The sequence below is a fragment of the Podarcis erhardii genome (assembly GCF_964252035.2).
Source record: "Podarcis erhardii genome assembly, chromosome: 15".
In the NCBI taxonomy this organism is placed as follows: domain Eukaryota; kingdom Metazoa; phylum Chordata; class Lepidosauria; order Squamata; family Lacertidae; genus Podarcis; species Podarcis erhardii.
Window position 1 is genome coordinate 20131491 of NC_138505.1, and position 15928 is coordinate 20147418.

Consider the following 15928-nt stretch of genomic DNA (forward strand, 5'->3'; position numbering starts at 1 on the left):
TAATGGGGCCTCCTGCTGCCGCCGCCGCGCAGTTTCTGGTCTCGTCCTGAAGCAAAGTTCTTAACCCGAGGTACTATTTCTGGTTACAGGTAGGTAGCCATGTTGGTCTGCCATAGTTGAAACAAAATAAAAAATAAATTCCTTCCAGTAGCACCTTAGAGACCAACTAAGTTTGTTATTGGTATGAGCTTTCGTGTGCACGTGGGTGGCACTGTGGGTTAAACCACAGAGCCTAGGACTTGCCGATCAGAAGGTCGACGGTTCAAATCGCCGCAATGGAGTGAGCTCCCATTGCTCAGTCCCTGCTCCTGCCAACCTAGCAATTCAAAAGCACGTCAAAGTGCAAGTAGATAAATAGGTACCGCTCCGGCGGGAAGGTAAACGGCATTTCCGTGCGCTGCTCTGGTTCACCAGAAGCGGCTTAGTCATGCTGGCCACATGACCCAGAAGCTGTACGCCGGCTCCCTCGGCCAATAAAGCGAGATGAGCGCCGCAACCCCAGAGTCGGTCACGACTAGACCTAATGGTCATGGGTCCCTTTACCTTTACCTTTAAGGTGCTACTGGAAGGAATTGTTTTATTTATTTTGTTTCTACTATTTCGGGGTTAATGGAGTCTGTAACTTGAAGCGTCTGTAACCTGAAGCATCTGTAACCCGAGGTACCACTGTATTTTTATTCTTTTTTCAAAAAAAATAATTGTGCATTATGTGCTTTGACGTTTTTCACCACTCTGGGATTTGTTTAAGCAAAGAGCAGGTGATAAGTGCCCAAAACAAATTGTTGGTTTTGCCTGGGTTGTATAGGGAGTGCCGGTGAGATTGAGGCTTCTTGACATCGTCAGTAGAGCAGAGCAGCATTATTTCATGAGTCAGCGTTAATAATCCTAACAAGCGCCAGTTGTCAGCTGGCCTTCAAGAGTGAGTTTCCCTTCGGGTTTTGTTTTGTTTTGTTTTGTTTGCAGTTCGTGGAAAGGAAGTTGCTGAGTCACAAGCAGATTTGAGCTTCTGCTTTCTTTCCAGAGACCTGGGACCTTCTCTGCTCCTGCAGGAAGGCATTAGCCCAGGGCGGGGGTCTTTTTTCCCAGCCCAAGGGTCAAATTCTGTTTTGGAGAACCGTCCAAGGACCTTGCACCTGTGGTGGGCAGGGCCACAGACAAAAGTAGATGGAACCACAAATGTAAATGTTATTTTAGTACAGTAGCCTAGTTTCTTCACTCTTCTCCACCCTCCACGCAGCCAAGGACACATTTCAGCCAGGCAAAAACACTTGACAAGAGTGCAAAGGACTCCTGAGGGGTGTGGCCTATGGGGAGGGGTGTGGCCTGGGAAGAGTCCCGAGGGCTAGATAGAGAAGCTTGCAGGGCCACATTTAGCTCCTGGGCCTGAGGTTCCACACCCCTGTACTAAGTTGTGCTTTGGCTGTGACTCCTGCTTTGGCAGGGGTGTTGGACTAGATCAGTGCCTCCCAAACTGTTTTGGACTACAGTTCCCATCATCCTTGACCAGTGGTCCTGCTAGCTAGGGATGATGGGAGTTGTAGTTCAGCAACAGCCGGAGAGACCCAAGTTTGAGGAACACTGGAGCAGAAGATCCTTTGGGTCCCTTCCAACTCTACAATTCTATGGTCCTATGTCAGGGGGAGCAATGGAGGGTTAGGCACTAACCCGAGTCTCTATAGGTATGTGGCTTTTCTGGGCGCTGATTATCACCAGGCACTCCCATCTACATTGGCAGAAGTCGAACTCGTATCAGTTACAGGCTGGAACTTGGCAAATACCTGCCAGTGTTCAGCAAGCTGTTATCAGCTGGGGGTTATCAGCTGATCAGGTTATCAGCTGGGAGAGGGCAGGGTTTTGTTTTGTTGCGCACACAACCCAAAAAAGAAGTGTCAGTGGAATGGAGGGGGGGGTGTGCGTGCGCGGACAAGAATGCAACAGCAACTCCAGAACTGAGAGCAAAGGTTGGGTCCATCTAGCTGAATGACATGAGGGTGCTGTGGTTTGAAATGGAGGGCTTTTATGTTCAGCTCCGTTAGCTGATCGAGGGGCTCAGCTGGATGATGCAAGTGGTCCCTTTTCATTTCCAAAGATTCTATTGTCATATATTGTACTAGGAGCTGCCCCCTCTGCTCACTAACCTCTTTGGCTACTCCCTTCCCTCACACTAGCCAATCCTCCCTCTCTTTATACCTTTCCTACCCCCTTGACTATTCCCCCACAGCTCACCCCAACCCAATAGGCAGCCACACAAACCGCAGTGTGATGACACCCTTACGTTTCTATGTATATAGGAAGATACCAGTACTAGTCCTACTCAAAATATGAATGGGTGTAGCTAAGTTAAGTCCACTTATTTAGATGGGTGTGCTCCGAGTAGGGCTAGCATTGGATACAAGCCTAATGCTTTTTAATTTATTCTTTAAGTAGTAGTAGTTTATTAATGCTTGGGCCATAGGCCATTCACATATAAGGTAGATGGGTACAGTACAAAAACCGGTAGTATAAAATACTGCATAATTTTTTAGTAAGTGAAGCTTTATTCTGTTTCTCCTGCTCTAAAACGATTTCCTTTTTTGTTCTTAATCTGGTTTATTGCCTAGATTTGGTTTTAATGTGTTTTTTTTCCCTTCACACCTTGGATGTCCTTGCCAAGAGCAAAGAAGAGGCGTTTTTGAATATATTTTAAAATAACCTATAGTAAATATATATAAATATAAGTTTCCTTCCCTCTGAGTGCAGAGGCGTATGTGATCCAAATCTTTATAGTCTCTCTCTCTCTCATATCTATTTATCTAATCAGCTTTGGGGGATATGATTATTTCATGGTTTATATTGCTGCTGGTTTTCCCCTCTTGTATAAAATAAGGTTTCGTATGAGTGTTTTGGCCTGTGAAATGTTTTCTGACCCCTTTTTCTATTTTGAAGAGTTCGTGTTTTGTTATAACGAGAGGTTTTAATTTTTAAGGTGCAGATATGCATGCAAGCTGCGTTTCGGAGGTCTTTGCCCTGAAATATATATAGATCCCCAACTACTTGTGTTATGTACTGAAGTTCTCACCCTGGGCCAGCAGGGGCATACTGTAGATAGTTTTCACTCAGGTCCACATATGCAAATAAGGGATTGAAAGTGACGTTCAGTGATTGGATAGTTACAGAAAATGGTTACTGTTGCGTTCTAGTGGAGCTCTATATAAGCAGGCTGGCTGAACCCTTCAGTTCAGTTCTGTTCTGGCCTGTGAATAAACCCACTACTTAACAACTTCCAAGCTCCCTTTCAGGGCAATGACCCCCTAAACACAGTCGCATATACAGTCACTTTAAAGTGGCTAGTTGCCCAGGTATTTAAAGGAAACCTCATTTCCATTGGGATTGGAAGGACGGAAGGCAGGGAGCCCACCAGCAGGGGGAGCCAGAGCCTCTGGCAGGCAGAGCCAACTGATTCTAGCTGAGTGCCCATCTTCCTCCACCTCCCTGCTGAGTTCTACAGTGGGTAAGATACTGAGACTGTAAGGAGGAGCAAGCTGACAGGCAGGGGCATCCCTAGACAGCTTGTGAGTAAGAAAGCAGGCCAGTGGAGGCTGCCTGAGGGCAAGCTGCGCTTGGTGGGGCAGTGCCCCTGCCCACCTGCCCAAACAGCCTGCCTCTACTGCTCCATTCATGCCAACGGAGGCTTCCCTTTCAATGCAAAGAGCGGGAGGCTTCCCTTTCAATGCAAAGAGCGCCGCTGGATATTCCAGGACAAAATGGTCCTTCCTGGTCTTGTTTTGCATGGCAGCCAAATCCCAAGGGAGGTGTTTGAACATCTCCTGACAGGTTAATTTGTATTTCTTTTGCAATGCAAAGCAGTTGTGGGACTTCCAGTTTGATCAGACGAAGAGCCTTAACCCTTACTACTTCTGCTCTTCTCTGCCTCGAGATTGCATACATGGCTTTTTGGGGAAACACAGTAGTGGTGACCTGTAATATGATCTCAACCCCCCCCTTCATTTCCCCCCAAGAAGGATTTCTTAAAACTGGAATAGGAGACTTGTGGTGCAGGTGTTTCTGGGGTGGGGAAGAAAATAAATCCAATCTGAATGTAAAGGCAAATCAACCACATTTGTGCTTTCTGAAAGAGTCGTACGCAAACTGAAACACAGCCACACTTCAGAATACATACTGTGAATTGCAGTTTCTCCAGCCCAGGCTACATGCACTATGGGAAGATGTGGTTAAAGTGCGTAGTCTGATTAAAAAGTGTGCTATATTTTTGGAACTCGGTTTGCCAAAAAATATCGGGCAAAATTGCATACAAAAATCAGCCACAAACTGCTGGTGAATTTTCATGAATACAGTGGTACCTCGGGTTAAGTACTTAATTCATTCCAGAGGTCCGTTCTTAACCTGAAACTGTTCTTAACCTGAAGCACCACTTTAGCTAACGGGGCCTCCTGCTGCCGTCGCATCGCCAGAGCACGATTTCTGTTCTCATCCTGAAGCAAAGTTCTTAACCTGAGGTACTATTTCTGGGTTAGTGGAGTCTGTAACCTGAAGCGTCTGTAACCCGAGATACCACTGTATTAACAACAACAACAACAAATAAATAAATAAATAACCTCATGTGGAAAACTGAACTTAAAATGGGGGTGGAAATGAGAAAGGGAGGAAAATTGAAATTGGCATATTTGCCCATCCCTAGTGAAGGGTAGAGTTTACAAGTATGTAAGGGTTAAAAATAAATTAATGGAGTGTCTGTCTGTCTCTTCTCTCCATAGTCACTTCAGATCAAATTGAGAATCTGCATCGGCGATTCAAGCAGCTAAGTGGGGATCAGCCAACTATTCGGTACAGTATTACCTATTCTTCGCCCTATATCATAATGGATTAATTCAGTGCTTTTCTTCTAAAAAGATGTTTACGGGTACTCTCATTTTGACTCAAGAAAATCACCATTTTGTAGTTCAAATCGGGGGAAATAAATACATTAAATGGACAAAAGTACAAAGACTCACAAAATGTTTAAGGGTATGCATACCCCCGCGTACCCCCAGAAAAAAAGCATTGGATTTATTCTCTAAGTGTGGGTACTTAATGAAGCCCAATGCTAGGAGGGTTCACATGTCACATGAAGTAGGGCTGCCAGATGTTGGGAATTTCGTGGACATAGGTGGGTAAACAGTGTGGGTGGAAATCCCTTGAATGTCCTGGAAAATTCATTTTTTACGAATTTCCTTTAAAATAGCTCAAAACCTCTCTCTCTAAGATTTTTTTTTTGTGGGGGAAAGCTCGACAACTTTTGTGTCTGGATTTTCACTTTTTGAAATACGGCAACCCTACATTAAGCAACTGTACCATCTGTGTACCTGTGTACAGAAGTAGTTGAGCTGTACGCACGTAAATTATTCTTATGGAACTTTCAACAAAGTATACAATCCTGTAGCAGAGACATCACCTTGCCAACAAAGGTCCATATAGTGAAAGCTATGGTTTTCCCAGTAGTGATGTATTGAAGTGAGAGCTGGACCGTAAAGAAGGCTGATCGCCGAAGAATTGATGCTTTTGAATTATGGTGCTGGAGGAAACTCTTGAAAGTCCCATGGACTGCAAGAAGATCAAACCGATCCATTCTGAAGGAAATCAGCCCTGAGTGCTCACTGGAAGGACAGATCGTGAAGCTGAGGCTCCAATACTTTGGCCACCTCATGAGAAGAGAAGACTCCCTGGAAAAGACCCTGATGTTGGGAAAGATGGAGGGCACAAGGAGAAGGGGACGACAGAGGACGAGGTGGTTGGACAGTGATCTCGAAGCTACTAACATGAGTTTGACCACGGGAGGCAGTGGAAGACAGGGGTGCTTGGTGTGCTCTGGTCCACGGGGTCACGAAGAGTCGGACACGACTAAACAACAACAACAAATACAATCCTGTGTACCTGCATACATGATACTTGAGCTGTACAAACAAGCATTCACTATTTCATGCAAACACTTGTACATGCATGTGTACGGACAGCTTGTACCTGTGTTCAGGGTAATAATGCGTGAACAAGCCTAGTCTCATCCATGCATGAGACAGAGGCATCCGAAGTCTTGAGGGTGAGGGAAGAGAACCAGAGCGTTGAAGTAGTACAAAAAGGTTTAAGGAGGGGATAAAACCTCATGAGTGAACTTGTACACTGTTTGGAGAATTGTTTTGATCAAGCAGTTTACAAATTGTGGTGTTTTTTTGGGGGGGGAATAATCCACCACCCTTTTCTATCATTCCATTGAGGACTGGGGGTGCTCAGTAGGCATGCAATGCTGTCTAGGTGTGTTTTTGGTGGGGGGGGGGGTGTGGAATGAAAAACTGAGCGAGGGGCAACGGGATGGAATATCCCAAAAGATGGTATGGCTGGTGAGCTGAAACCCTGGAGCAGTGGTTCCCTAACTCACCCACTCCCCAATACAAACCACTTGAAAATTGCTGACAGTCAAAACAGTGCCCTAAAATACATACCTGGATTTGTTTTGATTAATGTCTGCAGGAGACTTTGTGGATATTTAAGTTATATTTAGAAAAATCTTAATAATTATTCATAAAGGAAACAGTTTATAATAAGTAAATAAGGAAGCCAGATACAAGATAAAGGAAGTATCTTATTTCGTTGTTTGTATTGTTGTATGTTATGCTCAGTGTATATTATGTTCACGTTTAATGAGGGTAGATTATGTATTGGGGGGTTTATGTTATGTTGTAAATAAAATTCTAATAAAAATTATTTTTAAAAAAGAAAAGAAAGAAAATTGCTGAGGGTCTTGGTAGACCACTCCATGATTAAATTTTCCCCCTTTTGGTGCAATTGTGATACACTGTGTTACTTATTTCAATTTATCGCATTGCGATTTGAATTCTGTGCCGTTTGGATTGCAATACAACACAATGCAATAGATAATAAAAGAAGCAATAAAAACACTATTAAAAACCAATATGAATGATGAATGCAATGGATGTGCCATCTCCTTGTCTTCAGCCCCAAATCCAAAGGCTCACCACAGAACAGCTGAATGAAGTTTTTGGACCACTGGTGGTCTGCAGACCACATTTTGGGAAAGACCTCGCTGGAGCACTCCATGCTGCAACATGTTGATACTTTTAACAGGGAGTGTGCTGCATTCTTAGGAAGATACCGTCCGCTCTGGCTGGCAGCAGCTCTCTAAGATTTGGGGCAGGTATCTTTCCCAAGCCTGGAGATGCTGGGGATTAGAATAATAGAATCATGGCATTTTAGAGGTGGAAGGGACCACAACAGTCATCTAGTCCCCCCCCCCTGCAATGCAGGAATCTTTTGCCCAATGTAGGGCTCGAACCCATGGCCCTGAGTTGAAGAGTCTCATGTCCTACTAGTTGAGCCATGTGATTGAACTGAACAGCCTTTGGCATCCTCTGCCTCTGAGTAATGGCCCATTCCCAATGCACCAGAAACAGGAGATTTGTGACCCTCTAAATCAGTGGTTTTCAAAGGTCACAGACTCCCCTTTGAAGATCTGATAGAAGTTACGGACCCCCCTCCCAGAAAAATCCACACCTACACATGAAATGTTGCATACAATTAATTTTATTGCATTGTGTGGGTTGCTCCTAGTTGATGGACCCCCCTGATGGATCCCATCCATGGAGCACAGGTTAAGCATCCCTGTTCTGTATGATTTTGGACTCCAACTCCCATCATGTTTGACCTCTGGCTGTGCTGGTTGGGGCTGATGAAGAACCATTCTCTTTATTGGGCTGAAAGAACAGATGGACTGGATGGAAGGCAGCTTCCCCTGTTGCACAGCCAACTTCACCGGGAAAGTTGCAATGTGGAGACTGGTCCTTGTCAAGGTCTGTCCTGGGCCGATCGTCCCATCAGATAACGGCTTGCTGATCAATTGGCTGCTTTCTACCCTGTTCTCTCCTGTAATGAGATTTTGCTCCTCCAGGCCAAACCCCAGATGGCTCTCTCAAAAGCAAGCCTTTCTCCATACAAGGCTTGCGGCTTTTGTGGGGAAGCAGGCGAGGTCAGAAGACACCTCCTCTTTCCTGCTCCTGCCGCTAAGCCGTGCCTGGTGCCTTATCACTGCCTGGGTGGGGAATCACAGAGAGAGGAATCTACAAGACCCATCATCTCTGAACCACTGGGGCTGATGGGAGTTCGGAGTCCCAACAACACAGGCTCCTCATCCTTGGTCCAGATCAGTGAGAGGGGGAACCTCCAGCCCTCCAAAGGATGCCAAACTACAACTCCCACTGGCCCCACATTACCCCACTCTTACTTACCATCCCAAGCCGCCCATCTGCGGCCACATTGTTCTTTCTTTTATCAGATCAAAATGATCAGACAACAGCAAAGGTTGCTAGGTTTATTGAGGGTGCAATGAGATTAAGGGCCACTATTTGAATGATAATCTTGGTCATTTGATTGCCGTTTTTACCTATTGTTGTCTTTTTATTTGTATATATTGCTTGTATTATGTTGCCATGGCCATTGGCTAAGGCAAATAAAGTTTATCTTATCTTATCCCACCGGCCCCAGCAAGCACAGCCATTGCCCAGTGAAGATGGGAGTTGTGGTTCAGTAAATGTTGTGTCCTCATGCTTATGAAGGGGAGGACAGTGTTTTGAATTGTTGGCTCCCAACTCCTACCCATAGTTTGATGTCAAGTGAGAGGGATTGTTTCCTGCGCTGGTTTCTCCTGCTGCTGCTCAGCCGGCTGGCCTCCACCTGAGCTGCACAGCAGGTTGACCTTTCTGTAGGAAAATATACAAACGGTTTCAGGCAGAGTCGCAGAGGAGACAGAGCAGGCTCGCTCTGTAAGGGCGCAGATGTCCTGCCAAGTGGCAGGAGAGAAGCCGCTTCGTCCCTTCCCTAGAAAACCAGCAGAGAGATCCTGAGGTCGCTGGGAAAAGGAATCTATCATCCCATTTGCAAAAGAGTCTTGCAGGCGTCAGGGCTGTGCCGCAGTGGCTGAGAGGCCAGGCCTGGAATAGCACAGAAATCTAGTGGCTTGTTGTTGCTAAGAAGAGGGAAGGAATCATATTTGTCCATTTATGTATCACATTATTACATCCCGTCTTTTATTATTATCCATCTTATTTAGCATTTCAGTATTTAAAACGTAACTTGTTTATTCTAATAGTTCTGATTTTTCAATATGGTTTTGCAAGTATCCTTTAAACACCTTCCAGTCCCTGTCTATCTTCCCTTTTGAGATCCTTCCAATTTCTCCCATTGTTTTGGATATGTTGTAATACTCCAATAATTTGGCAAGCCACTCTATTTTTGTCAGTATAATACCACTTTTCCAATTAGTCGGTATAATTTGTCGGCATAATACCACTTTTCCAATAGCCTTGTGGCTACTGTTGCGTATAAATATAACGTATTGTCTTCTTCCTTTAGACTTCCTGGTACTATTCCCAATAGAAACCCTTCTGGTGTTTTCCTAAATGAATATCTGAACATTTTTTTCATTTCATTATATATTGTTTCCCAAAATTGTTTGATGTTTAAACAATTCCACCATATATGCATCATAGTACCTTTTCCAGTGTTGCATCAACAGCAGACATCGCTACAATTTTTATTCATTTTTGCTATTCTTTCAGGTGTTAAATACCATCTATGTTGTATTTTGAGGTAATTTTCTTTCAATATATAACACATAGTGAATTTCATATCTTCTTTCCACAATTTTTCCCATTGTTCAAACATAATAATTTTCCCAATATCTTGCACCCATTTAATAATGGAGTAAATGCTTTAAAGCACACACACATCCCCATTTCCATCCTCACAACAACCCTGTGAGGTAGGTTATTAGGCAAAGAAGCGGCGATTGGCCAAAGGTCACCCAGGGAGCTTCATGGCTGAATGGGGATTTGAACTTTGGCCTCCCACGTTTTATTTTGGCACTGTAGTCATCACACCACATTGGCTATTAGAACTATTACTTAGTTATTGAACTTATATGCCTCTGCTCTTCCCCAAGAAGCCGAGGCTAGCAAACTGGCCTGCCATTTAAAACAAAGCAAAGCATTCTATAAAACAGCTCAAAACATTCCCAAAGCGATGAACCTAAAATCTTCAAAATGCAAAAACAAAAAATCAAACCAAACCAAATCAAACCTCACCTCAGCTCTGCCACTGAGCCATGACCCTGTGCTGAAGAGATCGTTCATTTGTCTTCAGAAACCTGTGTCTCTCACTCACTATTTCCCTCTCTTTCTCTTTGTCCTTTTCTACTTCCGCAGCAAGGAGAACTTTGATCGCGTCCCTGATCTGGAGTTCAATCCAATTAGATCCAAAATTGTCCAGGCCTTTTTTGACAAGAGGTAATGTTGTGGGTGCTTGGCCTCCCGGGGGGGGGGGTTGTTCTCTATAGCAACAAGAACTGTGCAGCTCTCCTTAACCTCAAATCCCTCTCCGCACACAAGCCATTAAAAAAAAACAACAGTAAAGCACATAAACAAGCACCTAAAAACCTGTTCGGCGTCCTGTTTTTCAATGCCTGCTAAAGGCTGCTTTCGTTAGACAAAATTACAGACGTGTAATTTCATTAGGTAGACTTGTCGATAGAACCAACCATTTCAAGAACATTCAGATAATTTTATTATGCCTACTGTTTTTTAAGGTCTGGTTTTATTGCTAGTCTTCTTTTATTCTAGTGAATATTTTATTGCATTTTATGTAAATGGCTTAAAGCTTTTTATTATTAATATTCAATGGTCTATAAATCTTGCCAAATAAACAAAATCAAAGATTTCATTTGGTGGCCCCTGTTTGATGGCATCCCAAACATAGCCTCCCTTTCCCTGGGTGCCTTCCGCCTTCCTCTTGCATCAGACGGATGAGACTATCAGTGGCTTACTAGCCATGATGGCTGTTCTCTGCCTCCATGGTCAGAAACAGGATGCATTTTGCACAGTGAAAAGTTAAACTGTGGAACTCACTGCCACAGGAGCCAGTGATGACCACCAAGCTGGATGGCTTCAAAAATGGGTTTGTGCAAATTCATGCAGAATAAATATGACTTATCAATGGATACCAGCCATGATGGCAAAGCTCTCCTTTGAATACCAGTTGCTAAAAACTAATCCAGAATGCCGCAGCTAGACTGGTGACTGGGAATGGCCACCGAGACCATATAACACCTGAAAGACCACATTGGCTCCCAGTACGTTTCTGAGCACAATTCAAAGAGTTGGTGTTGACCTTTAAAGCCCTAAACAACCATGGCCCAGTATACCTGAAGTAGTGTCTCCACCACCATTGTTCAGCCCGGACACTGAGATCCAATGCCAAGGGCCTTCTGGCGGTTCCCTCACTGGGAGAAGTGAGGTTACAGGGAACCAGGCAGAGGAGGACCTTCTCGGTGGTGGCACCCGCCCTGTGGAACCCCCTCCCACCAGATGTCAAGGAAATAAACAACTATTTGACTTTTAGAAGACATCAGAAGGCAGCCCTGTTTAGGGAAATTTTTAATGTTTGATGTTTTATCGAGTTTTTAATATTCTGTTGGAAGCCACCCAGAGTGGCTGGGGAAACCCAGGCAGATGAGCAGGGTATAAATAATAAATTATGATTATTATGAAACCACAGGACGGGAGTGTTCTCTCTCTTGTGCTCAGGTCCTGCTTGCTGGTTTCCCAAAAGCCAGTGTGAGAAAAGGATCCTGGGCCCGATTGAGAAGGCTTTTCTTACACCCAGTGCTGTTGCTGCCATTTATTTTTGCAACATCCACATGGTTTCATCCTCAAAATGCCAATGCATGCTTTTTAAATGCTGTTGACCTAGATTTCCCCTTGCCACAGAAAATCCAGTTAGTCAGACCAACTCATCACGCCTCTGCAGTTACTGTTGGTGTAGACAATCCTTAGCACTTTGGGGACTTGGGCTGTGTGTGTGACACATTCCATTCTTCTATGGATTTGTTTGCAAATGGCAATTGTCACATTTAAATTCTGTAAGTAAACAATTTATCCTCTGCTTATTTTATCACAGTTTATATACTGCTTGATTGTAAGCAGAAGGGAAAACCTCAAAGCAGTTTACCGAAAGAAGAGAACAATGGCGTTATCAGTAAAGACGTGAAGCTTTCAAATTAAAATCAGTGATCAGATAAAAGCAGATTAAAACACATGTCGGCATTCTGCATATTTGGATAAAGGTAAAGGGATCCCTGACCATTAGGTCCAGTCGTGACCGACTCTGGGGTAGCAGCGCTCATCTCGCTTTATTGGCCGAGGGAGCCGGCGTACAGCTTCCGGGTCATGTGGTCAGCATGACTAAGCCGCTTCTGGCAAACCAGTGCAGTGCATGGAAACGCCGTTTACCTTCCCGCCGGAGTGGTATCTATTTATCTACTTGCACTTTGATGTGCTTTCGAACTGCTAGGTTGGCAGGAGCAGGGACCGAGCAACGAGAGCTCACCCCGTCACGGGAATTCGAACCACCAACCTTCTGATCGGCAAGTCCTAGGCTCTGTGGTTTAACCCACAGCGCCACCCACGTCCCTGCATATTTGGATAGGCTTGCCTTAAAAAGAAAAAAAAGGTTTTAAGCTGTTGCTGGAGAGGTACCTGCCTCGAGTCAATAGGCAGGGAGTTCCAAAGTTTGAGTGCTGCCACAATGAAAGATTTGAGTTATTACAAATGTGTTGATTTTATTCAAATGTCTGGGACACCCTCACACAGCAGCAAACCCATTTCTAAATAAGGCTGTGCCTTTGCAAACACACTTCCCTCACCCCATCTCACCCCCCAAAAGCACAGGGGCCGATGGGTGTGTAGAACAAGGGTTGCCAACACGGTGCCCTCCAGTTTCTGCTGGGGCCTGACTCCTATCACCCCCGGCTATTGTCCATGCTGACTAAGGCTGCATTGGGAGCCCAGCCAGAGGATGGAGGGCTCTACATTAGGTGTGCCTCATGTCGAAAGTGTTCTGAGTGCTTTTGTGCCGATAGGAACCTGCGAGAATCATCGGATGGGTTCGCGGAGGAGATCAACTTCGAAGACTTCTTGACGATCATGTCCAATTTCAGGCCCATCGAGATGGACATGGACGACGAGCAGCTCGATCGATTCCGCAAGAAGAAGCTAAAATGTAAGGTGCTCCTCTTTCTCGATCAAATCTGTTGCTTTGTTGGCAGACGGGAGGAATGGTCTGCATGAACCCACTGTGTTCATGTTTACCTGTAAAGAGTGCGGTGCCTGGAGTTTCCCCCCTTCTTCCATGTCCACTGTGTGCCCTCCCATCTCCAACTTCAAAGTCATCTAGCAGAGAAACTTTTTCCTATCAAGGGCCACATTTCGTTCTGGACAAATGAAGGTGCTTTGGATAAAGAGCTGATCCTGTACTTATTGAGAGCTGCCAGGATGGTTATTGTAGAAATAGCTTTTAAAAGGAACTCTTTAGAGGGATTAAATAAGGATTTATAGTACAGTCAGAATCTGGTCCATAGCTATTACGGAAAAATTAAGTCGAAGGTTAAGGTATACCAGAGGATGCCCCTCCCCTCCTATCATTTTCAACCAGGGGGTAAAAATTCATTTCATGACGGTGATAATGTTCAAAGGCCTCCTGTGAATTATGCTCTTTGGCATTCTTGGTGACTTTTCATCATCAAGAGAGAACATCATAAGCCCTTGAGGACAATATCCAAAGATTTATAAGTAAAGCAAATCCTATATTTTAAGAAAGAATATGTTACTATGCTCCAGTATCAGTAATTGCCCCCCCCCCATGGGCTATGAGTGAGATGACCCACATTTTTGGTCGGTGTGTGTTTAATTTTCATTTGCATTCAAGCTGTGGTTATTTTTGTAAGTCATTAAATTATATATTCTTGATTTTGCACACATGCACACAAACAACCTTCCCTTGTCTACTGGCACAAGAACTCTGTTGGTGTTTGATACAGTCCCTGATTTGATCTGTTAGGCTCAGTTACTATTGTGCGGGGTAAATATGGGCTTTGAATGAATTTATTTCATGCATAGTACTGTGCTTTTAAGCTGTTTACTCCCGACCCTAATTTATTTTGCCTTCTCTCCCCTAGTTCTTTTCCACATGTACGATGCAGACAGTGACGGCAAGATCACTCTGCAGGAATACAGGAATGTAATGTATTATTATTGTTGTTGTTGTTGTTGTTGTTGTTGTTGTTATTTGGGCATCCCACTCGCTTAACTGCACTTTCAATGACCTGGCACAGCTCCTCCTCCTCCAACCAGTTTGCAACTTGCTTCTGCCCTCCAGATTGTGCAAGAGATGCTTTCGGGGAACCCCCACCTGGATAAGGAATCGGCGAGGTCCATCGCAGACGGAGCCATGATGGAGGCTGCCAGCATCTGCGTGGGGCAAATGGTAGGCTGAGCGCAACGCTGCAGATGACCAGCACACAGTCATTCCAAGGAGAGGAAGGGATGTAGATCAGTGGTAGAGCATCTGCTTGCCCGCAAGAGGTCCCAGGTTCAATCCCCATCTCCAGATAGTGCTTGGAAAGATGGGGGGATGGAGAGGTACATAGCAGGTTTGAACTCCCCAGGCTGATGCTATTCCGCTGTGTGTCTCTCTGCCCCCACACCTGACATCAGGTGTGTGGCATGTGGGTGTGTTTCAGGAAAAAAATGGACTGGAGGGCCAAGTTTGGCCCAGGTTCCCCACCCATTTTAATGTTGAATTGTGTTTTTTCTTGATTGTGCATTAAGGTTGTGCTGTAAGCCCTTTTAGGAAAACGTCGCCCTTAAGAATGGCATGTAGGTTTTTGCTTTGAGTTAAGAAGTAAGAGCCCTCCGTTTTTTCTCAGAACGCCTCCTCTGCCCTTAATAGACTTTCACCACTCGACGTAATGTTTCTGTTCTTGTTGCAGGAGCCGGATCAAGTATACGAGGGAATCACATTTGAAGACTTCCTTAAGGTTAGAAAGGATGCTCACCCTATTGCTTGGTGGAAGTGATGGAGACCAACCTGTGGGAGGGGCGGGGGCAGGGGGGGAGGGACACAGTGCTAGGCTTTCTGTTACCTCTAAAATTGGATCCTGTTTTACAGGTTTAAATTGCCTTAACCCTGATTAATATGTTTTTGTATTGCTGTTTCATTGGTTTTAGGCTGCATTTTAATGATTTTTTTTTCCTGTTTAAAAATTGCACATTGAGAGATTTTATAAACATTAAGATGTCATATAAATGCTTCTAAATAAGAAAAGTGGGAGAAGTATCCTGACAGCAAGAACTATTTGAGGAAGGACCTGTTACTTGGGGGCAGATTGGGGGAGCCTTCCCCACCAGAGACCTTTGGTCCGTTTGGGATGCTTCAGATTTCTTGCATCAGACAAGGGCAGGGACAGGTTTGACTGTCTTGCTTACAAGACTATTCCCCTCCAGCTCTATGACTTGAGTGCACTCATAAGAGTAGCAGATACCAAATCTGCAGCTTATCAGCAACAGACCTTAGTTTGTGGCCTGTAGCATTAAAAGGGCCCTTAACCTGTACTCATGGCTCAAGCTTGCTTTCTTTGCCTCTCCACCGGCAGATCTGGGAAGGCATAGATATCGAGACCAAGATGCACGTTCGCTTCCTGACCATGGAGCCGATTGCGATGTGCTACTGACCACGGAGAAGTTGGGACTGAGGTGTTGGTGCCTTGTGGAGCGACCTGGGACGGAAACCGTCAGGCGGTCGATACGGGTATTAAGGGGGAACTGCATCTCCCATGGCTGGGGCAGTTTTTTTGCAGGGGGGCATTGCAGGTTTTAGGAGTTGATGTGCCTGGCTTTGGCTTTACAGCTATTTTCTCTCTCTTGTCTACACTAAAAAGCCTCATAGCCTCAAATCAACAATAAAGCAGGTTTTGTTTTTAATTCTTGGCAGAAGCTTGCTTACTTGTGGATCCTGTGATCAGATACAGTCATGGGACTCAACTTTTAAAAAA

At 44.7% G+C, this 15928-nt stretch overlaps 1 protein-coding gene across 2 annotated transcripts in view; it reads left to right on the plus strand.

The window, feature by feature from the left end:
* The window catches only part of TESC (tescalcin), a 33834-nt gene extending 17977 nt beyond the window's left edge, over positions 1 to 15857 (plus strand). The window contains exons 2-8 of one of the 2 annotated variants that reach the window (XM_081842121.1): positions 4755 to 4824; positions 10248 to 10328; positions 12959 to 13098; positions 14054 to 14115; positions 14254 to 14361; positions 14867 to 14914; positions 15530 to 15857. In XM_081842121.1, the coding sequence (XP_081698247.1) occupies positions 4755 to 4824; positions 10248 to 10328; positions 12959 to 13098; positions 14054 to 14115; positions 14254 to 14361; positions 14867 to 14914; positions 15530 to 15607 (587 nt within the window). In that variant the 3' untranslated portion in view covers positions 15608 to 15857. Of the gene's footprint in view, positions 1 to 4754; positions 4825 to 9561; positions 10329 to 12958; positions 13099 to 14053; positions 14116 to 14253; positions 14362 to 14866; positions 14915 to 15529 lie in introns of those variants that run through there. The other variant, XM_081842120.1, reaches the window with a different exon arrangement.
* The last annotated feature ends 71 nt before the right edge of the window (positions 15858 to 15928 follow it).